Source organism: Triturus cristatus, chromosome 2_1 (genome assembly GCF_964204655.1).
Source record: "Triturus cristatus chromosome 2_1, aTriCri1.1, whole genome shotgun sequence".
NCBI classification, from domain to species: domain Eukaryota; kingdom Metazoa; phylum Chordata; class Amphibia; order Caudata; family Salamandridae; genus Triturus; species Triturus cristatus.
In genome coordinates this window covers 738,141,494-738,165,578 of record NC_140581.1, presented here as the reverse complement: position 1 = coordinate 738,165,578, position 24,085 = coordinate 738,141,494, and the positions used below count along the sequence as shown (strand labels likewise).

General features: G+C 44.6%; 1 protein-coding gene across 1 annotated transcript in view; it reads right to left on the bottom strand.

Moving 5' to 3' along the window:
- The window catches only part of SNX24 (sorting nexin 24), a 656,912-nt gene extending 644,169 nt beyond the window's left edge, over nucleotides 1-12,743 (bottom strand). The window contains exon 1 of the mRNA XM_085632674.1: nucleotides 12,488-12,743. Within this exon, the coding sequence (XP_085488800.1) occupies nucleotides 12,488-12,550 (63 nt within the window). The 5' untranslated portion in view covers nucleotides 12,551-12,743. The remainder of the gene's footprint in view (nucleotides 1-12,487) is intronic.
- Between the last annotated feature and the right edge of the window lie 11,342 nt (nucleotides 12,744-24,085).

Below are 24,085 nucleotides of genomic sequence, written 5' to 3'. Positions count from 1 at the left end.
GGATTACTGTACTAAATTCCACTTCTTGGCACCTTGATATTTTATGTTTTTCTGCAGGCCTTCGAGCAGGTAAATATATTCTGGATGGAGGAAAAACCTGAAATATAAACCAGCTCCTAATTAGCAGTACAGCCAGCACGAGTGGCTCATCCCAGTACACAATACAGGGATTAACAAGAACTGCCCTCATTTTGTCAGCCAGTTTTGCTCTGTCTCCATACAGCAAGAACAAAAACATGGCCATGGAGGGAGCAGTTCGCTGCCACACTGGTCTAGTAACCCTACTAAAGTCACGTCCTTGGGGAGTCGAATTGTGGCTTGCCTACAGTGTAGGGGTGCCCGGACACCATAAGCGAACCACCACCCCCACCACCGCCTCGATCCTCACACCGCTTTGAGGCAGCGCTCTATTCACAGATACTGAACAATAGGGTGGGCTGTCATTTCTGACACCCTCACCTTCCAGAATAGACCACTATGATTACGAGCCAGCACCACAGGGGCACTTCAATCAATGAAACAATCCTAGGATGCCCGACATTCCTTTCTAACCAAAAAATCCAACTTGAGACCCTCCTGAGAGTATCCCGTCCCTCTTTTTTATGCCAAAACGGTCAAGGACAAGAGCGCAGGGGCAGCCAGCAGGTTGACATATGGCCATGTCTGAACTGGGTGGCAGAGTGGGCTAAAGAACGGTGATGGATCAAACCCAGATCTGTTGACTGGGTGTGAGTGTTTGATTGGTTCTGATGCTCCGTCCATCACCACCCCCTTTTGTACCGCTTTGTTCGCCATAAGCTGGCAGGGTATGCTCAGACGTGAGTCCCTTGCTCACTTTGCCACTGGATTCAAGCAAGCCTGGCTGAAGACGGCTGAAATGCCAGAAACCGGTCCTAGGAAGCTTGTTTCCGGTCCAGGGAAGGCATGGCTTGGCAGTTCGGGCTGGACTGTTCCCATGAGGCACAGGGTCAGACTGATTTGCATATGGCCATGTCTGAACTGGGTGGCAGAGTGGGCTAAAGAACGGAGATGGATCAAACCCAGATCTGTTGACTGGGTGTGAGTGTTTGATTGGTTCTGATGCTCCGTCCATCACCACCCCCTTTTGTACCGCTTTGTTAGCCATAAGTTGGCAGGGTATGCTCAGACGTGAGTCCCTTGCTCACTTTGCCACTGGATTCAAGCAAGCCTGGCTGAAGACGGCTGAAATGCCAGAAACCGGTCCTAGGAAGCTTGTTTCCGGTCCAGGGAAGGCATGGCTTGGCAGTTCGGGCTGGACTGTTCCCATGAGGCACAGGGTCAGACTGATTTGCATATGGCCATGTCTGAACTGGGTGGCAGAGTGGGCTAAAGAACGGTGATGGATCAAACCCAGATCTGTTGACTGGGTGTGAGTGTTTGATTGGTTCTGATGCTCCGTCCATCACCACCCCCTTTTGTACCGCTTTGTTCGCCATAAGTTGGCAGGGTATGCTCAGACGTGAGGCCCTTGCTCACTTTGCCACTGGATTCAAGCAAGCTCAGCTGAAGACGGCTGAAATGCCAGAAACCGGTCCTAGGAAGCTTGTTTCCGGTCCAGGGAAGGCATGGCTTGGCAGTTCGGGCTGGACTGTTCCCATGAGGCACAGGGTCAGACTGATTTGCATATGGCCATGTCTGAACTGGGTGGCAGAGTGGGCTAAAGAACGGTGATGGATCAAACCCAGATCTGTTGACTGGGTGGGAGTGTTTGATTGGTTCTGATGCTCCGTCCATCACCACCCCCTTTTGTACCAGTTTACAATAACAGCCTGCAAGTGCAGGAGCTCATCTCACATATGTTTCAATTTGTGACGCCGTCCATTGACTGACATTTTATATTCCTTTGAACACTGTACTATCCAATGCCTTCACGACAGAGAAATCTTGGGTGTAAATCGAAATCTCGCGATCGCAGGTGTCGTATCTTTATCTAATTTCCCCGAAGCGTCACTAAGAAAGAACCGGTAGGATGAGGACTAGTGGGCTGCCTAGCGAGCAGCTTAGCTCTGGTCTTGGACAAATATAAGGCCTCACCCTTTGCTGCTAGTCAGGCTCAGGCTGGAGGCTGTGCTATCACAAAAGGTACCAGTCTCATGCGCACTGTACAAAATTGTTTGAAGCAGAGAAGTCTAGAGATACACGGATTTCAGTCATTTACATATCGATCGCACTAATCGCAGATGCACACATACAAGAAACGAAACGTAACCGTGACACACACACTCATCGCACTCTAACTCTCCTTCCTAAGTGTATCCACATACGCTTTTCAGCAATCAAAACCGTGCAGCACCACATGTACTGGAGAGCCCAAAGCGCTAAGAGGCCACGGCAGTAGCTGTCATGTACCAAATACAAATAGCAAAGCAGTCATGGGGGAAAATAACAAGCATTTGCAATGCAACAGGTCTTGAATTTACGCGAGTTTCAGCTATTGGCATTGTAAATGACAATGGCTTTTATTGATCTTTTGGTTTTTGAACCATAAATAAAAGGCATTGTTATTTACAATGCCAACAGCTTAAACTTGCATAAATGCGAGACCTATTGCATTGCAGATGTTTGTTAATATTATAAGCAGCAGGCGGTACGATGCTCATGTTCCAACCTCCATGATGCAGGAGGCACAACACTGGTCCTTAGGTATCTTTTTCTGAAACTTAAATGGCCTTACTGGCAAATTTTAAAAAGTGGAAGTGCTGCAATATGCAAAAAAGACCTCCTGCTACAAGAAACGCACATGCTAAGCACCAAATGTGGACTTTGAGAAGACACAGCTTCACAGTTGTGTATCACTCCCTTTAATTGAAGGGTCTGGGCGAGTAGCCATTTTGAGCCATAAAACTTTCCCACGGTCTGTTACCTAAATAAATAGTGATCCTACAGGGCAATCTGTGATGGTCTCAGGACAACCTGAAGGTCGACCTAGGATGACTGCTTGCATACACACGCCACTCACATTCGTTGGCGGCAGCCTGAGGGCCTTGACAGACCAGTTAACCACCTTCAACATTAAGAATGAGAGAGTTTAACACAGACATGTATCCCAAACTTGATACAAATAGCTCTACCTTCTCACACAGGACCCCATGCCTATCAAACTGAGCCCCAGAGGCGGACCTCTGCGACATATGGCAATCATGTAATATAAGTGACAGGGCCTATGCTCATTATTCCACCCCCCACTGCACACACTTTAGAACTGACTATATATTCCTGTCAGCAGTCAAACTGGGGGTGGCGTTAGCAGTAAATATCCTTCCCAGGTGCCTCTCTGACCACTCCCCCATGGTACTGCACTTACACCAACCAGGGGTAAGTTCTAAAGGCATGTAGCATCTGAACGCCTTGTCATTCCTAGATTATAATTCAAGGATATCCTGCAAGAGGAAATAGTGCTGTACTTTGTATTCCAAGATTACACTATGGGAAGCCTTCAAGTAAACCATTTGGGGAAAAGGGCTGACCTACTTAATAGGCAGAGCCATGGACATAGAAAACAAGGTCTTGTCCCTCGAAAAAGTGGTATTAGAACTAGAATGAAAATTAACTACAACGTACAATAACAAAACTTAATAAGATGAGCCATGACCATTGCACACCATTATGTCTTGATGAGAGAAACAAGAAAACACTGATGCGATGTTGTCATTGTTTTAAAAAAAATTAAACATGTTTTTTTTTTTAAAGATGCTGTACATAGTAGTAAGTAGGTTAAAATTATACATCCAAAGGGTTAACAAACAAAGGGGGAAATCTACTGTAGTATTTGAACTTCCTGTATGAGGTAGTGGCACGTTGTCCCAATACTGGAAGGAGTAACATTGAGAATGATGTGCAGTGACAGAGAAAAGGCAGAAGGACTAAACTGCTTGCAGTTGGCAATAAACTGGCCCACATTTTTGACATGGGTTACCACTGTGGCCTATGACAATAAATTGGTTAACTAGTACTAAATTGTTTTTCAGAGGAGGCAGTTGGTGGGGTCCGGCCCTGATTTTTTGAGACTGAGACTTATTTTTCATCACAAGACTTTGACCTGGAGCAAGAAAAAAAAAAACCTTAAAAGGAACAAAGGAGAAGAGAAAGATACAAAAAGGGGTGACAGAGGGAAAAAAATCACTGATGAAAAAAGATTTTGCAAAAATGATAGAGAGACAGGAAGTTTGGAGTGCTGTAAGGAAGAAACATGAAGTGGAATCAAGGCCATGAAGCTGCGATATTTAGCATCCTGTTATTCAGCAGTGGACTCCTAATAAAACTTTGGACCTTTTTTATTCACAAATTAGACAATGGGCCTAACAACCACTTAAATCAGAAGGTAAGATAACGTCTTAAAAGCAATTTCTGAATTCATACTAATGCATGTGATACTATATAGCGGCTCAAGTGGTACTCAATAATAATATGCATAGTTGTAGCGCAAAGCATCTCAAAGTCAAGAAAAAAAGCCAGACATTCTGGCTCTTTAGGAAAAACCTGAAATAAACATGTGACGAGGACCCTCGGGCATATTTTTGCTGACCCAGCATGAACCTGTCACTGGGTTTGTAGCACAGCACAAAGAGCAACACTCGTTGGATCCTACAAAAGGGTGGGTTTCCCAGCTTGGGTGGTAGTATTAATCACTACGTCTTTAATTCAAACATGAGCTCTTCCCATTGCATGCATTTGTACAGAGGGGTGACCAAGTGAACACATTGCCACCATCTGAATTTCAAACCACCTCACTTCTGATCTAGGAGGGTGGGTCTAATACAATGTTTTAGAGCAGCATTTCCCACGCTGTTTGTCGCGACCAACTGGTGGGTCACGTAATAGCAATAAATAAAGACATCTTTACATTTTGTATTTATCCTCTCACATTTGCTGTGCTTCAAAGACAGAGGTCAAATGTCAGGATATGCCGTCTCCTAAATTGCTGCTTATTCTTTTAGCACTCGTGTCTGCTTTTCTTTCTCTGACTGCAAAGTAAGATGATTTTTTACAGGGCACAAATCCTGTAAAAAGAAGTGGCAGGACTAACCAAGTTAGGCAGGATGCAATGACATCACAGCGCAACATCACGGCGCATGACACTGCACGTTGCATCACAGGAATTGGCATCACAAGCCATGACTTTACAGGAAGAGATTCCACAAGAAGTGACATCACATCTTAAGACCTCACGTACATCTTTAGCAAATCTCTCAGGAGTACTTTTGAGCCCATTATGAGTACACATGCAAACCCTCCTGATTTAGACTCACTTTTGTAAGCTACACATAAAACAATGTTTCCTGTTGTCAGCGTAAAGCTTCCTTTAACCAATTGAATCAACTAACTGCAGCTCCAGCCTACTCAACCAGGCATAATATACCATATGCAGCATATTTCCATGTAGATGTGATTGCTTTAGCTGCTTGAGCGTTCCAGCGGTGAGATTGCTCTCCTATGCGATGTATTCTTACTCAGCCTTACTCACTTACACTCATTTTAGGAGATTGGGGCACCAACAGACCATGACCCAAAGCCAGATAGAAAGACAGAAAGGGATGAAAGGAAAAGGAGAGATAAGAAAACATTGACGAAGGCAGCAAAGGGGAAGAACAAAGAACCTGCAAGAATAAGCAATTGTAGGGTAGTGAAAGAAAAAGCTTATGGCAACATTGGCAGCAATAGGGCTCTGTGTTTATGTTTTTGTCACCTCCAAATGTAGCAGCAAAAATCTCTCATGTTCTTATTGTTGGCATAACTATATCTAAACCACCCTCACATTCACCAGCACAACCCGACAACGCACCCTGTAATCACTACCACCAGAATGCCCACACAAAGAATGGACCATAAATTTCAATGTATGAGGAATCAGCTCCACATGAAAATAAGAGTAAGCCGCATATTATCGAAGTATGAGAAGGAATTGGTGACAAAGGTAACTCACAAGAAAAAGGGACATGCAATTCCAGTCCCAACTAGCACTTTGAAGAAAATATTGGCTTTCAGAAGGAATTTTTACTAGTTGCATAGAAAAACTATCCAAGTGGGGAGATGTAGGAACAGCGCGAGAGACCACAAACTATGGCCAGTAATCAGAATCTACATTAGACTATGCTCGCTAATAAGACCTTTGCATATCCTAGACATATTACCCTGCTAACATGGTACACCCACGTGACCTACTTGTTTACAGTAACACTGAGCTGTGGGCTCGCCAATTCACTTTAGCTTCATCTTGAAGGAGCCAGCCCTAGCTAAGCACACACGATATTTATTTTCATACACAGCATAACTCTGAAGTACATCTGTCTCTCAGATCTAAGAACATTGTAACAACGAAGCGACTTGTAACAAAGTACATTGCAAACTTTGCTACATCGCTGCAGTAGTTAGGTGTGAGAAGGGCAAAAAACAAAACCAACCCATACCTTGGCAGGATAACAACCTGGCAAATTTTAAGACAGCCATATTCATCGCTGTCAAACTTCCAGAGCTACAAAAAAGCAACTTGTCTTCCTTTCAAGAAAAATAGCTCTTCAATATTTAGTGATTGGAATGTGGCTGTGACAGATTTAGCTACTTCTGCACAAAACCGAAATATTTGGGTCATGGAGGAACAAGCCGGATTATGCAAGGCAGTCCTTATTTGAAGTGAAGTGTGCACAGTTGCGGCTTCTACCTGCCACCCACGCTTCAACCTCATATGTCTCGAATTAAAGACAAAGCATTAACCTTTGATGTAATACAGGAGAAATAAAGAAGTATTTATCTAATGGTTAAAATGAACGATGTGTAAGCAGAAAACCTGGGATCAATCCCAGCTTCTCGGCTTGACCAAATTCTGTGATCCTAGGCAAATCTCTCTTGTGTTTGCTTGAATATGTTGTAATGTTGCACCATGTATAATATGAATCTAGGATGCATGGGAAGGAGGAGCCAAATAGGTTTATGGCCAGGAAGAGGCCTTTGGTGAAAGTTTGACTACAAGACCTACCTGCCTCCTTACCCTCATGGAGCTTTAAATAGAACGCTACTAAAGAAATGCGAACATAGGGGCCAAATGGGTTGGTATGCATGGCATGGTGAATGGAATTTTCATAATTGAATGCATACAAATAGAATACTAATATGATCCTTGTGAGATCCTGTCTGAAGCCAACTAGACCGGTAAGGCTTTGTTCTGATGGATGAAACATGCTGACCCAGGAATATAAAGGATACCAATTTCCTTAGTACATCCCCACCTGTTTTTAACTCCATAAGGGTGCCTTTTGAAAATAAAATTAACCCTCAGGAAACCCTGACTATTTTAAATCTAGGACCCACCCAATAACCAAAGAGCTTCCTTGACTACCAAGCATGAGCCCGCCCAGACTACTAGGTATCTGGACGAGGATTCTATGATGAAGCATACCACTTGGCATTCCAGTGGGTGAGAGTCCTTTTAATACCATAGGGTTGTTCCCTTGGGCTGGTGGTATGGAGAGATAGGCTAAGCGCAGTAGGGGTTCCCTCCTGTTTTTGTATAGTTAGGTGTTTGGGAAGGTGAGCGAACACTGTATCACTTCTCACTTCCTCCTTCTTAGAATATAGTAATAAGTATCTAGGCCATATATAGGATGCATTTAACACTTCTCTTTCATGTGGCTTCTGACTGCCAGCGGCACTCTACCCTCATGCGCCAAGAATTAAAGACAAAACATTGACCTTTGATGTGAAAGAGGAGAAATAAGGTGATGCCCATTTAGTGGCTGAATCGCACAAAGTAAATGCAGAAAACCTGTGTGCTGCCCATGACCTCTGTGTGCCAGGTAGGGGCTGTGTTGATGATTTAGGGCTGTCACCCTGGTACACTGCTCTATTGCGTAGAGGGTCGACGCTCTGTTGCAATACTGTGAACCTGAAGGAGCCGTTTTCCTGTGTGTCACAAACCCTGTATACCAGAAGAAGGGCCATGGTGCAGCGTAAGGGCTGTCGCCTTGGAGCAGCATGCAGCTTTGAAGGAGAAGCAGGCCATTACCCGTGGAGGAAGAGCAACGATTCAACTTTCCAACAATCCAGGAGGACCCAAGACCCGCCTCCGTATTCAGGAAGTTTTACCATGTAAGTAGAAGAGAGTGTGGACTCCTGTTGCCTCTACTGTAGCATCCAGTCTGTTGCTCACCACCAGGCCGCAAATGCGTGTCAGGGCACGCTGAACATCCACTTCAGAGACAGCGGGTAAGACTGAATACTGGGCCGCCAATACTGGGCTTGCTCTGACTGACAAACTGCAGCACAGAGGCACTTAGACTTTCTCAAAACCATCATGGAACTTCTAAGCCTTGAACTCACTAGTGGGGCCTAGCTGGAATGCCACCCCACATAAATAGGGAATAACCTTGATCCTTTTACAGGGAAGTGGAACTCAAGAGCTGATCTAAAGCAAGCTAGTGTGCCTGCCTTTAGAAGACTGTGTATATTATTTTTTAACAAAAACACATGGGTGGACGTATGGGAACGCCAATGCATCACCCATGTAATGCCTACCCAACGCATGGTAAAGCAAGGCAGCGCAATGGGCTGCCTTGCATATTTATTTTGTTTCCGTTTGTTTTACAAAGCCACGTAAAAACTATCCTATGAGACCATTTACTCTTTGTCGGTGTGCTGCAGAAGGCAGCATACATGCAAATTGGCAATAATGAGGAGAAATTAAATTATTTCTCCTTGTTACGTCAGTCTCTGGTAGACTCACTAGTTTGGTGCAAACCTATGTTTACAAGTCTTTTTAAATATGGGTTTGTGTCAAAATACCTAGGTGGGTGCACAGGAGCGCCCAAGCACCACCCATGTAATGTCCACCAAACATAAGGTAACGCAAGGCACAGCCATGTGCTGCCTTGTGTTCATTATTTTTTTTTTTACTAAGTCACACACATGGGATTTGTTTGGCACTGTAAATTCCAAAATAGATTTAAGTCAGGGTTGTGCCAGAAAAGTGACGCAACCCCAGTGCAAAAATCTGGGCCTCAAATCATACATTTTTTTTTTTTAACTCTGCCTCAAGGAGAAAACTGACAGTAAATCTGTTTTGCTTAATTGATTGCAAAACCTGAATTTAAAAATATTTTATGGGGTTAAGGCACCTACTGCAGAGATCTTTGTGTTCCCAGTAAATCTGAGTGAATAATAATGGTAAGATAACTCTGGAGGTTAGCTGCTGGAAATATCTGTGTTGTGCCTAGCCCCAGTTTTGACTCAAAGTAGCATGGAGGGTTAATGTGTCTCCTGCAAAGCACATCATGTAACATGCAGATTACATTTTATTTTATGTGGATAGATAAGTGGGTTACTGCTTTGAACTCCGAAATATCTATGTTACTTGCAGTTGCATTGTAACCTCTTAATAGAGCGCAGTGAGCTATAAAGGAGGATATGTGACTTCTACTGGGGGGGGGGGGGGGGCAGAGTTTAAACATGCGGAACTCTGCGGAGTTACATAAAAACTCTGCGAGATTCCGCAGAGTTCCACGGTCAGGCAGAATTTGCCATGTTGTGCTGCTCGTACTCATTTTTAGAGCCGGGAGCTTGTTCTGCACATTAAAATCAGCGCAAACAGCACCACGCATGGTGCCAGAGGGCGCTGCTTTTTTCTGCCGCTCAAGTAGATTTTTTCTTGAGTGCACCTTTTTCAATGCTAATGGTTTCGACCTTCTGTGATCGCCCACGTTGAGAAAATCTCGCCAGGTGACCTTCTAGGGCTTTAAACCACACCAGGGGATGAAAATTCTTGCTTGCAAGAAAAAACTCCAACACGCGGCGCTTGGTGGAGTTTTGCCAGAACTCCGCAATACTCGCATTGCGCGGAGTGGGCAAAACTCCACTGCCAGAGCCGGATTTTCCACCCACCCCTAACTTCTACACCCTGCAACCCTCACTGCTTTACGCAACGCATCCTGTACACTGATTTACAAACGTATATGATTTATTGTATATGTATTGTGTACATGTGATGTACAGCGCTCGGTCAGCCTGTACTGGGATGAGTAGTGCTATAAAAGAAAAAAAATTGAGGTATTTAAATTGCTATTTTAACGCCTCGTCAGGGGTAGTAAGATTTACATAAATTAAATTATTCTGTGTAAATACTGGGAAAGACCAACACACAGCCGCGGTCCGTGCAGGTAACAGCAGAGGGGCGGTGGGGCCAGGTAAGGGGGTGTATTTCATGGGACGATGCAGAGGGAAAATTAATTATTTATTTAATTTTCCTCTGCATCGTCCCTTGAAATCCCCCCTTAAGCGCCCCCCCTTGCCCCACCGCCGTTACCTGCACGGACCGCGGCTGCCAACACATCTGGCATTCTTTCAGTGCATGCATATCTTGTATACAGGGCCTGGACAAAGTCAAAGGCATGCCTCTAAGTACGTGTGAGGTGCTAACAAGGTGTGAACCTTTGTTTGCCCTCCATTGCATTTGCATATAGGTGTGAGGTAGGTGAGCAGATTTAGAGTGTCGCTGGTGTTGTACGGTGCTCTATACAGGAGCTACTCTACACCTAAACTTGTGAACTACCCAGAGTTCTCTGCTATATATTATCTACTGGCGGTCGCCAGTAGATAGTTATAGTTAGGACCGTGTTTCCATAGGAATATATATATACACATACACACACACACACACATACATATAATATAAAGATATATAGGTTTTTAGCGCAAAAATGGATATGAGGCCTCACACTCCGCTCCAAGGACTTTTCAAATTTGCTTAAATCACTGGTATCAACACTAAGATTTTTCAGAAGCCTTGTGATTTTAGTGAACATATACCACAGGGCAGCACTCCATTATGGAAAGTGTTCCAGCTCCGGTACAGTCAACCACCTGTCACTTATATGGGCAGATCAACATCTTGAACATGGTCCATTAAAGACATATCGAAGAGCATGGTCAACATTATGAGATTTACAAACAATTGTTGCTGGAGAGGAACACATAACATTGTGAAGAATATGTTTTATTGGTAATTAACAGCATTTTGAAAGCATATCTACTATTACATTATACAAAAATTGCACCCGCCTCATGTCCATTAAAGCTAGGTGAGTCGCGAACATTTGCAGTTCTAAAAAATAGGGTTTTGCTCCGAAAAAGTTTGGGAAGCACGGTCCAAATGGTTCACAGCAAAACAGCAAACATGGTTTTAATGAAAAATTGTCAAAACGAGGATCTAAGCTTAGGAGACATGCAGAGGTGTAGCTCAGCTCTAATCCTTGTGCAAGTAGGTCACACAAGCAAGACAGTTTTCTTTGAATTTTTGCTGCTCTGTTTAAAACTATATAAAATCAGTATATAACTTCCACAATGCAAAGAAACAAATCTGAGCTGGAGGACCTACTGAAGCGGGCCTGGGAAACAAGAGAGAAAAAAAGAGTGAAATGGAAAAAGAGAGAATAGGCTTATGCGAATCACTGGTAGATTTGATACAAGTGGACAGGTATTTACTGTAAAAACATGAGTGGAACTTATTCCTACCTTACTGTCTTCAGACCTAGACACATCTACTAAAAATGTAAAAAGTTCCTACAGATACAAAATTGAAAACTGCGACTTCAACTAAAGTGATAAAAATAAACACATCACCCCCAAAAAAGGATTTATTTATAAGCCGTTTCACTTGCGTCCTCTCTACCTTCTCCTTGTACAAGCAACAAAGGTGTTGCAGTAAGTAAACGAAAAAGTGTTGTAATAGGTAGAGGAATGGGAATCCAGTAGTAAAGTAATACCTTTTTCATTCTCTGATCACCTTTAAAAATAGGGTTGCCCCTAGCAACAAGTATTTGTATCAGACGACACAATGTTCACATCCCTAAAAGCCTCATTATTAAATATTCATGATGGAAGTCAGCCTCATCGTCAGTAAATCACGATATCTTACTGCCTAATTGTCGCACGTGTAACGACACAAAGCCTCAAAGACAAAACAGAATAACATGACCATAATAAAAGGCTATATTGTCAAAGTTGTATTGCCGTATCATAATACTAATAGTCACATCATGATGATACTGTCATGAAAGATGCAGGGTTTCAAAGCCTCGTCGCCACACACTCGTGGTGGCGCCAAAGCTCACTATCATCATGCGATGCTGATGTTTGAAGGACAGAGATTGCCAAGGATACATGTAAATCACATTTTGCGAAGTCAAAAACAGATCAAAGATATCACGCAGGCATATCATTAATTGGATGCTACAAAGCTTCAACCCATACTGCAGCACAGCCTCGTGCACTGATGCTCCCAAACCCGCATGACCCAACTCTAAGTTATCTATCTGCATCATGCAATGATGCTGTTACAGCTTCATTCGGTTCCACTATCGGAGACGCGCAGTGATGCACTACCTGAGCTTGTGGTGCACACACCAATGACGATGGTGGTTGCTTGCCAGTCTAATGGTCTTTCTGTGCCCTGACACCCTACCCCAGCTCTGCTCCTTACCGTGTACCCTTTGGGCTCCAAGTCACTCTCCTCGTACCGAAAGGAAGGAATGAGCACCTCCATGGTAACAGCGAGCCGGGCGTCCTGCACCCCACAACCTGACGTCACAATTTATCAAGAACAGCAACAACCGTACATCAGTGACGTCACTGCTGAGCCTGCAAACCACACCAAGTAGGAGAGCGCAAGAGTGCAAGGAAAGTTACACATCCAAGGATGTGGGAACCTTGGGTAGCGACTATGGCTATTAAAGGAAAGATCCATAGCAACGCCGCTTGCGTTTACACCACGTGACAAGTACGCGGCGGCACGTAGGCTGGGGTATGTACGTCGTGCCTGCGGAGAGTTTCTAGCACGTACTGTTAGCAGGGAAGCGGGAGATTTGTGATGACTGTCGCTGGTAATTGGCAACGGCGGCAGGGTTCGGAGAGAAGGGCTTCTTTTTTGCACGCGATATGGGGGTGGTCCAGTTAGTAGACTCTCCAGAACTGAGCCCTCTGTGCTTCTCCTCACTGGGTCCTCAACCGCCGGGGTCCTATCGCATACAGCCTACATTGTCCCTTCCCACTGCTCAGCCTAGCCCCATGCATTCCACATCCTCTCTGACCCAAAGTCGGAATCCGAGATTCTCAAATCTCCTCTCACAGTCTTCACCCCCCCCCCCCCCCCCCGGACCCCCCCCCCCCACACACACACACACTTTGCATAGTTGGAACTCGGGCCCGGTTCCAGCATTTTTTCTCTGGGTGGGCCAAAGGTATTGTAAGGTGGGTCAATGTGGGCCCTATTTTGTCAATTCTGGAGGTATTCTGCAAGCCCTAGTTTTACATCATATCTTCTTCCAAACAGGCTTATAGTGCATGTCGCGAGTTATTTGAGAGTAAGAACTGATATCTTTACTCCTCAGCCCCAACCCTTCAAGCACGTGGATATCAAGCATATTGTAGTATTAGTTCAAGTTTAAGGAGGTCCCTGTTACCACGCCTAAGCCTTGACATTTCGCATTAGGAAGACTGGCTGCTTCCTCCTTGCAATTTGCCCAGCACCGGTTTCTTTGCACACTGTGAACTTTGTAACTAATTTCATGTCATTCTTTTGTGGTGCCCTTTCATTGATAAAAAAGCTTAAAGAACAGCAACACATTTGGAAAAAAGAAAGCAGTATTGGTTGACTACTAAGCGGTTTTTCCGTATGCATGGGATGTATAGAAATAAGAGACCTGCTGAGCGAACGTTTCCAGAAGGCTTGTGATAGCAGATGGTATTGTTGAGTTATGCTGGACCAGTGCCTTGAAAGTATGAGTGAGGAGTTTGAAATGTGCTTATATGTATATGGATAGCCAGTGCAGCTTCTTGAGGTGAGATGTGTGAGTGTTGTGAGAGGTTGAGAGTGATTCTGGCTGCTGAGTTCTGGATGTTCTGCAGACTCCTGAACAGACTCCAGAAACTGGCATGTGTTGCAGAATTGGTAAGGGCGTTTGCGGCTGCTGTGAGTTGATGGCTGAAATATTGCCGGACAGCCTTGTCATGCACGTCGAGCCTGCTCTCTATATTCCAGTCCTAGGGCAATTCAGGACCAGAATATAGAGCGCATGCTCGACGTGCCCGACAAGGCTGTCTGGCAATATGTCAGCTATCAACTCACAGCAGCCACAAACGCCCTTATAGATTCTGCGACACCTGCCAGTTTGATTATTACGCCTTGAAAAACCCCCAGGCTTGCATGCCTCAATGGGGAAAAACAAGTTTTGGCTATTTAAACATGCAAAGTTTAGTTCTATTGATTCTGATTTCTTAAGAATCACCTTGTATTTCGGCTATATAAATGGATTACCACAACTCATCGAATGGAATTTTCCAATTGATTAAAACATTTTTGAACTTGCCTTGGCTCACTGTACATACTCATGAACTTAATGGGCGAGGGGTTCCTCATTTCCAACGACAACTGACTAACTAATATATCCTCATTAAGGCAGGCCGGGCCAATATCCCGGATCCTACACCCCTCTGATATTGTTTGTTGACTGTGACTAGTGAGTCTGTTCTGAGTCTGATGTGTCAGGAAAAGATCCAAAGAGTTCACCAAAACCACAGCACGTACGGGCCTCAAAAAATCTACTTGCCCACTCTATGGCCAGTCAGATTTGATCAGGTTGAGCTATATTTAGAACCTACTCGCCCGTTCTGAAGAGTTGACAAAGAACAGATGTTCTGTTCAGTCAGAAAGTGAAGGAGCAATGAAGATGCCTTTAAATCTTGTTTTTATCTCATCACGTTTACTCTGTGTTCAGAGACAGAGGTCAGAAGTCCGTTTACTATTTATTTTCCTTCTCTGACTGTAGAGTGCCAGGATTTTGTAAAGTGAACTGTCTGACCTGCTGTACAGAGTGTGAAATGAAAGGCTGTAGGGTATCAGGTTTTTCCTAATACACATTTAAATACCTAATAAGTCAACCTTACAAACATTTAAAAATATTTTTCAGTAGTTGTGAAAGCCCATTTTTTGTACTTCTGTGTGATGACAAATCAGACTTGGTGAGATGCAAATGATAAATAATCTTTTCTGAAACCCAATTTTTACTGATTATTAATACACTATATAGTTTATCAGTAAAGCTGCAAGGTAGTGGGAAGGTTTTTGGCCATTTCTTGGCAATGTACTATCTGTAAATGATGGTGCACTACATCATCATGCTTTAGTTATATATTTATTGCAAGTGAGTGTTTAAACATGAACTGAGAAACACTCCTGCCCCTGCCATGATGGCAATGCTACTTGGAAACTGAGAGGCAAGTCGGGTATCATGTGTACCCTATATGTGGGCTAGATTCTTATTACACATGGAGCAAATCTTTAGTCTATTTAACCAAACGAGTTTTTTACAACAGAAATGCTGAACTCACATATTTGAAGGTGCACTCATGTGAGAATGAAGGGAAAAGCCACTCTGTAAAATAAAATATTTGCCAATCATCACACAATTTGAGACCAGTTTACGGGTCAAGTACACAACAGTTAGGTCAAATAGATTATTCAAGTTACTCAACGTGCAGGTCTAGTAAATTTTTAAAATATTTTTTCGAGGCCTGAAGTATGAATCCTGCTGTCTTCCCAAATGAATCTCCCTCCATCGGGATGCCATTTTTATAATTAGCTACCATATGGGTATGAAGGGAGTTTGGGGGAAGAATTTGTTGCCTTGCATGAACCACTCACCACATGCTCTGCTTTCTTAGTTTGAAATGGCAGCTGTGATTCACATAGCCTTTTTAGAAGGTGAACTTGACACTATCACCTGAACACACAGGAAGTTGGGATGTCTGCTGAGCAGCCAGATGAAGCTAACTGTGGACCAAGAGTATGTTTGTTTGAACTTGTTCTTTCCTTGCTTTCTTCTCGTATCACTGCCTACTGTTTCTATCATGACAACATAATTCTGTCCGTAGACAGTGTATCATTTGCAGAAAGTGTGTGAGCAAATGGCCCTTTTTTTGTGGTCTCACCAATATTTTTGATTAATTTTAAAGCTGGTGTTTAGGCACTGCAGGCTGGGGCACTGCTGCCTAGTCCCCAGTGTATGTGCTGTGACCCCTAAAGTGTGATACAACTGCCTGACTCCTAACAAGCATACCTAATGTTCCAGTAAGACCGTAGTATGTGGTGTAGCAAGCACACCTGTCGCATGGAAAGCTAAATGTCACGTGTGGACTGCAGCACTTATTGTGCCATTCACTAGTGTGACAACGAAAACATGGCTTCCAGCCTACCAATGTAGACTGAATGCTACAGTTTAAACCTCCATCCCGATCTGTCAACATAACACCTTTGACAGGGGGAAAACCTTTAATTTAATTATTAGGACGTCACCACTTAGTAGCTATTATAGGCCAAAAGGTAAGTTGCTTAGTATTTAAAAGTGGGACATGTAGAAATATAATATTGGCATGTACATGTAATGACAAGCTCCAAAAAGCTAATTTCATTGCTGAAGGCTATGGCTGTCCAATGAGGAATGCAGAGTACAGATTAATCTACTAATTTTGCTATCTCTGGGGTAGGGCAAGCTGGAGAAATGGTACAACCACTAACTTTTTATGTTTATTAAAACCCCAATTCATTGGTGACGTTAGATATCTAGTAAATATTTAGGGAAAGTAGCTTTTAGAAGGTTATCCTTGCCCTGTCTGAAGCTCCCAGAGACTAATTTGTATCAGCCTGTTAGCATCTGTCCCAGCCAGTGCTTTCCATTAATGAGGTGTGAAAACTGACCCCAGAGAAGAACAGTGTCTTATGCCTGTTAGGCAGGCTGGACTGCGTGTGAGATATGTGACATCTTTCGGCCCACGAAGAGCATCTGAAGGCGTTCAGGACTTTGTTTACTGAAAAGTGACAAAGATGAGATCTGTTGATCCATAGTCCAGTGTAAGGTAAGCCTGATGAAGGAAATCCTTTGATCCCTAGGTCCTCAGTAGCTGATTGAACACAAGCTCAGTGGCAGGTGACGCTCGTCTCAGAACCAGTTTCGTGTAGCTGGGGATGGGACTGCTCATTACCCTAAACAGTCTCCTGGCTGTCCACTGGCTCCCTGTAGTGGCAGAAGGTCTGTACCATCTTGGAGTCCCCTTATAATGGTGCAATTTGGGATAGTTGCAGCAAGGCTAATAGGATGTTCTACAAAAGTGGAAGGGTTTTCTTCATTGGTTAGGAAGTGTCCTGGAGTCACCCGCACCTACTGGCTAGTAAATCCTACAAATGTGGCACCTCACCCACAGCTCAGCAGAAAACTTTCTGGGCCTGCGGAAGAAGAGAATAAGGACTGCACCTGATGTTTGAGATCCTTGTAGAGACCCGAAGTGTTGGACCTGCCCCCACTTGTACCCAGGATAAAGAAAGGTACTCCAAGGGTCAGTTGGCTGACCTCATGTGTGGCTACAGGCACATCAAAAGTTGTAAGAAGCCTTTTTCCTGACGTGACCAGTTGCAACTTGAAGAGGACTGAACACTGCAGGTGGCCTTTGGGGTGAGTTCTGATCCAGAAGTGCTTTCCCCTGGGTCTTGGCAACCTTTCCCGTGGAGCTTTTGCGGTGTCAATGAGGGCTAATTGTGAAATCTCTGAAAAATTTGTATTAAAAAAAATTCTGGACTTCTAGGCCTCCAGAAGGCCAAGACTGACCCACCACCCAAGTCAGTTGCCCAAGGTGTGACCTTGCTGGGCAAAAAATTCAGGTTGGTCTCATTCAGAGCTTTTTGCTGTCTAAAAATCCAGTTCAGCGCACTTTTGTGGTAAGACAGTTCAGCCTGTCCGGAAAAGGCCTGATGCTTTTTCACACTTGAGGTATTTGACCTCAAAAAAAGAGACAGTAGAAATTTTGATCAGGTGAAGCCGCTAAATGGGGCCAGCGACAGAATGTCTTTGAGCATGAAACTTGAGTTTTCAAACTCCCACCAAAACCACGTGCTTCAGCGGGACCTCATTCAACCTGTTCGCTGGATACAGCTTGCTGACTTGCCCAGCAGGGGGATTCTGGCCTCCCATTTCAGAGACCATACTTTCTATTGGCAATTTACTTTTTCTTGGTGTTTTGCCTCTTGAATCTCAAAAGTCATATCTGTCATCCCCCATACTGGATTGCTATCATTTTGTTCATTTAAATATTCCTTAAGTTCATAAATTGGAGTTGGATTTTTATTTTGTTGTGCGTTAGATTTTTTAAATGTTTTGGTACTTCTAAATGCTTCACACATTTTCTCTAAATTAAGCCTCTCCTCTGTACTATAACTACTAGGTGGTGAGCTCAGCTTTAAAGTATTGTGTTTAACCTAAACAGGTTGGTGGTGACTTTATTACTTGTGGTGTAGTACCATCCACCTAAGTTAATTCACTTTCTTACAAAGTTCTACAATCCAACTAGTTGACACCGCTGTGATGATGCGTGGAAAAACATGATGTGGCAATCTCCATTCAGTCTGTTGAAAGTGTAATGGCTTAATTGCAGCTTCACCAGACCTACCTCACCCCCATTGCTCCACCCTAAAGGGCCCCTCACCTGGAACATTTGATGCACTCACTGTATAGGCTCTTGGTAAAATAATCTTTTTGAATTGACATTTAACTGCAGTGAAGTGTAACTTAAATGGAGTTAATCACAATACAATCATAGCATCAAAAGACCCAACGGTTCAACTTACCTCATGTTAACTCCTTCGTTACAGAGGATGGCTCCGTGCCATCCTCAGTACCTGTTCACATGCTGAGAACGGCCGCAGGCGGAAATCAAATCAAACCACAATCAATGAGAGTCATCACTCCCACTGAACGTAGTTTTTTTGCTTGCCTGTCGTGTGCTGTAAGCCCAGCCACACAATTGAGGCAGCATTGTTATCGGGACAAGTGGGAGCACGCTGGGGGGTAGGAATTTTGTGGGTTTCTGCAGATTCCAGAAGTTTACGTCACGGAAATGCAAGGAAAATGTACAAATTGTAGGCAATATTTGAGGTTTGCAAGGCGCTGTGGGTAAGAAAACCTTGTAGGATCCATGCAAGACATACCACCCTGGACTCCCCTGGGAGTCTAGTTTTCAGAAATGTCTGGGTTTGGTAGGTTTCCCTGAGTGGCCATCAATCCCTGGCCAAAAACCCCCACTGCTACTTCCATTGCCAAACAGATCATTTTTTGTGTCAGGAAATGTTGATGTTGACACAGTGTATTTTGGGGTCTTTCCTGTTGCGGGCACTAGGCCTGCCCACAAAAATGAGGTACCATTTTTGTAGGTTGTATGTTGGAACAACGAGTTCCCCAACCACGACTTCCCTAACAACGAGGTCGCAACCACGACCTCATCTAAACCACTATTTGTTGTACCACGCATGCGTGTTACAAAAAATGCTTTCCAAATAGTACCCCAATCCCCTACCCCTTAAAAACGAATTCCCCACACACTAAAAACAAACACGATCACTCACACCCCCTAAAATATGAACTCAACCCCCATAAATCTAATTCCCCTCTCCCTTTAAATAATTACGAAACCCCCTCCTCCTAAATACGAACTCAACCCCCATAAATGTAATTCCCCACTTCCTTAAAATAATCACACAAACCCCCACCTCCTATATACGAATTCTACTCCTTCATACTAATCCCTCCCACACCTTCTAAACAAACACGATCACCCATACCCCCTAAATACTAAACCCAAACCCTATAAACTAACCCCTAACCCCCACCCCATAAAAATTAACCCCTCTTTCCTGTTCCACTGCGATGCTCCTCCGAACTCCGCCCTGCCCGAACACAAGACCGACTCAGCCTTAACCACGCACATGCGTGGTTAAGGCTGAGTTGTTGTTCGGGCAAGTTGTTCTGCTTTCATGACTCCGGAACTCGTTGTTCCGGAGTCGTTGTTCAGGATTGTTGGAAAACGAGGCAGCATCTGTGAGGCCTGCACAAATAACATGACTACATTTGTCCTTCACTGGGAACCAAACACCCAATTGTAGCGCCTGACTCTCAGAGGGTAGCATTGCAGAGCAGTTTGAGGCTAACTCAAGGGAGGTGGTGTGGGCTAGTAATCGCCATTTGCAGGTGCACAAAAATAACACTCAATAATTGATTGTCCAGTCTGTACTTTGCTTTATAAAAGAAAGAGTACATTTATTAAACAAACACACTACTCAATACTATGCACCAATTTACAAATATACATAAGCTGTTGGAATTACTTTGTGACATTGCATAACATCTCCACCCCTCCCGCAAAGGGGGGGTGGGGTCTAGTACCACCACTCCCATGTATGCACATCAACTTGTTCCCAATGCAGATAGTTGAACATAACCTGGAGCGAGGGTCCTGCGCACTGGCACCATCCCAGTGGCGACCTACCCCATTACCTCAACAAGCATTAAAAAGGGGTAAACCTGCCTTGGTGACACATGACCCTGACTGAGCATCTCCTACTAACCATAAAGTATGCACCTCTATATCTTAAGGGCTAGCAGTCTGGGGACTTCACCTAAGCGCAGCAGCAAGAATCCATGTTTACGCACACTTAGAATGACAGTACTCATCACCTTAGTTGATCATTTGAATGCATTGCAATTACAGCCCCTAAAGGCATCACAGATGAAATCACAGGATTGCACATATACAGCCAGACACCCTAGCAGGAAGGTCCAGCAACATAACTCCATTTAGCTTAACATGACCTTACACAGGTACTTCACTTTACACATGTGACTTTCAGTCCACCTAAAAAGAAATAACCAATAGTAAATGCATTTCGGTGCAATTACACCACTTCACATCCAGGGGATGCCCTTCTCCAGACATCCCCAACTCAGCCCTTCACTCCATGATGCACTTCATAGTACACCCTCAGCTGTAGAACATAAGTTCCAGCCTAGAAGGTGTTAAAGGCTGGCTGAGCCCCTGAGGGGTTATTCTTTCAGATGCCCCGTGAAACTTATGGGTGGACTGTTCTTCTTTATGCTGGGGGAGGCTGCGGTGCTCCTGCAGCCCCCCTGCACCCCTTTTCACACATGAGCGTGACCCCCTCCTCTGGGGGCCACCAGGCACCAAAACGGCAGATTTCTTCATGCCGGGGGGGGGAAAGACTGCACTTCTCCAGCAGCTCCCCCAGCACCTTTTCACAAGTGAGGGTGACCCCCCTCCTCTGGGGGCCACAAAGCACCAAAACGGCAGATTTCCAAATGCCTGGCGAGGCATTATGGGGCGCTTCATGCTCCTCTTTACCAGCCCCAGCCACTGGGAACACTCTCCTACGCCCTCGGGGTCTCTGATTCAGCAGGGTGCTGTCTACAATGGCTCCCTGCGCCAGCCTTTCGCCTGGCTCTCCTCCGTGGCCTCTCTTCTCCCTGCGCAGAGGCCACTGCCCCTGTGCACCAGTCCTGGGCTCTTCTTCTGGTGCTGTTAGGGTCCTGGGGGCAGTCAGGGGGTCTCTCCTTCCAACTGCCCATTGCGCCAGGCTCCAGCACCTTCAGCCTCAGCAGACCACCCCCAGAGAGAGCTTCTCTTCCTGTGCAGGCACTTTTTAAAAGTTGAGTAGGCGGCTGGCAGGAGGTCTCTGTTGGTCCTATCAAACAGCGACACATCACGTCCCTGCCCCTGCTCCCTCCTTCTTGTCCAGCCTCTGGGTTTGTTAAAAAATGGCGTTGTCCAGTGTCTCTGGCCACGTGGCCTCTGAAACCCAACTCCTTCCCTCCTTGGTGCAGCCTGGTGCCCGGCACCTAGTGATGGATGAGCCTGTAGCCCCACCCATCATCTCTTCATGGAGAGGAGGCCCTCGCTTGTGGAAGAAAGGTTATCAATCCATCCAGCTGAGGTCAGCCCTCAGCCTGGGTCTTGTCATGGCTGGCTCAGAGAAATATGACAGTTCTGGATGACCCAAAAGCAGTACAAATATGACTTTGGACTCTGCAGAATACTTATTTTCACATTCGCTACATTGGACTTAAGTGCGTGTCTGGAATCTGTAGGCCTAACGGAAGTTAATCTAGCCATGGGCCCCACATCCCCATAGGGCAGAGGTCTTCAAACTTTTGGATGCCGAGACCCCCCTGTCAACATTTTGAGGCGTAAGGACCCCCTCCTGACAAAAATGTCTAAACCTGTTGACTAAATTGCGTGGGATGAAAATGTAAAGGAGGTTATGTGATGCCGCGTATTTTGGGATAGCATTGCTTCATTATTTTGATATTTGTTACACACAGTAACGCTGAGGAAAGATTTCACCCAATCAGTACCCATTTATAACCAAAATACAGCAATTATCATCAGAAAGATTTCAAGTCATCCTTTGTGAAGGGCCTTCCACTCTGCAGCAATACGTGCTGCCACATTAGAAGCTCACCTGGCCCTGACCGGAAGAAGCAGGGGTCCTTAAAACCCTGGCGGTTTTGTGTAGAGTTAAACCGTTTACCCATGCAGCTTTCCTCTCACCCCCTCCCTTCCATCCCTCTCTTCTCTCCTAACCCCGGATCCCTCTCTCACTTTGCAGGTCATTTTCTTTCACCCCTTTTTACAACTTCTGAACTCTCCCCATTCAACCTCTCACTTCACCTTTAATCACCTCTTGCCATTCTGTCCTTTCACTGCCCTCATCTCTAACAGTCTCTCACATTTATCTCATGGCCTCTCTGGCCCAGTCACCTCCCGTGCCCCTCAGCACTTCTCATTCACCTCGTCTCTTCATTCAAATTTTTGTCTATTTGTATCTTACACCTCTCCAGTCCCCCCATTCCTCTTTCACATCTCCCCTTTGTTCTAACAGAAGCCCTCACCTTTGGATCACACTCACTTCTTGCGTGTCCACACTTCTCTTCGGCAATTCACATTTCTCCTCATCCCTGCCCTCTTCAATCAAATTCTCTCACTCCCTTGCTGTCCTCTCTCATTTTGGGTGCGGATGCAAGTTCAGAATGGGATGAATGAATGTATGATTACTGATGGGCTTGTTTGAGTGAGTTGCATATTGAGTAGTGAGGGGGACAGGTGAGTGAAGTGTCACATGAGTGCAGGATGAGTAGTGTACTCGTGTGACTGCAGGTTGAGGTATAGTGTGAGCAGGACAAGTGCATTTTGAGTGCAGAGTGATCACTGTGAGTGCAAGGTGAGCGGGTGAATGGTGCAAGTGCATGGTGATCAGTGTGAGTGCATTGTGATCACTGTGAGTGCAAGGTGAGCGTGACAATAAAGGGCGAGAATGAGGAATGAGTTGTCTGAATGCAGGGTGCATTCCCAGACCCATGAAGTAACTCAGCATGTTATTGACGGGGCGTAGACTTTAAGATCTAAGTTAAACTATTGCGGCATTAATCGGGGATCGAGGGTGAAGGAAATGAATAATGTGCTGATCCTGCAACAAACTTCCAGTCCTATGGTTAGGGTTACCAGCAGATTATTTTGATGGCCCAGTCGGTACAAAAAAAAGCAGTCACCTAAAGCGGTATTTTCAGCGCTTATCTGTGCATACTTCCCAGGGCCGGCTTTAGTGCTGGTGGTGCCCTGTGCGACAATGTTTGTTGGTGCCCCCCCAATGACCACCCCCACCACGGATTCTCTCACTAGCACCCTTTAACAGTGACCAAGTCTCCATAACCCCACACTCTCAGATGCATTGAATTAGTTATATAGTGGCACTCATACCAGTGTAGGGTGTCCGAGCACTTTGCATCACACACACATTACACAGAGACAATCAATCATAAGTGTGTAAATCAGTGTATAGGAAATGTTACATAAGCCAAAGGACTAAAAGTATAGGAGTCACATGTCATCCATACTGGTAGGCAGTATAGTTCAAGAGTGCTTGGTGTGGAGAAGCACAAACTCAGAGTCGAAAAAGAAACAGCATAGTTGGGAGTTTCCTTTAATAATAAGAATTGATTTCTAGCCAAATTAACCCTTTTTGCAACATTAATCAATGGTCTAATAAGGTATTCTTTGTAGTGTGCATGCTGTTCTAGGATGAAAGTTAATAGCTCACTATTCTATATTAGTACTTTAAGTTATAAATTGCAAGTAACAAAAGGATGTCTCTTTTGAAAGCAGTAACCTGCTGATCTCTTCACATCAT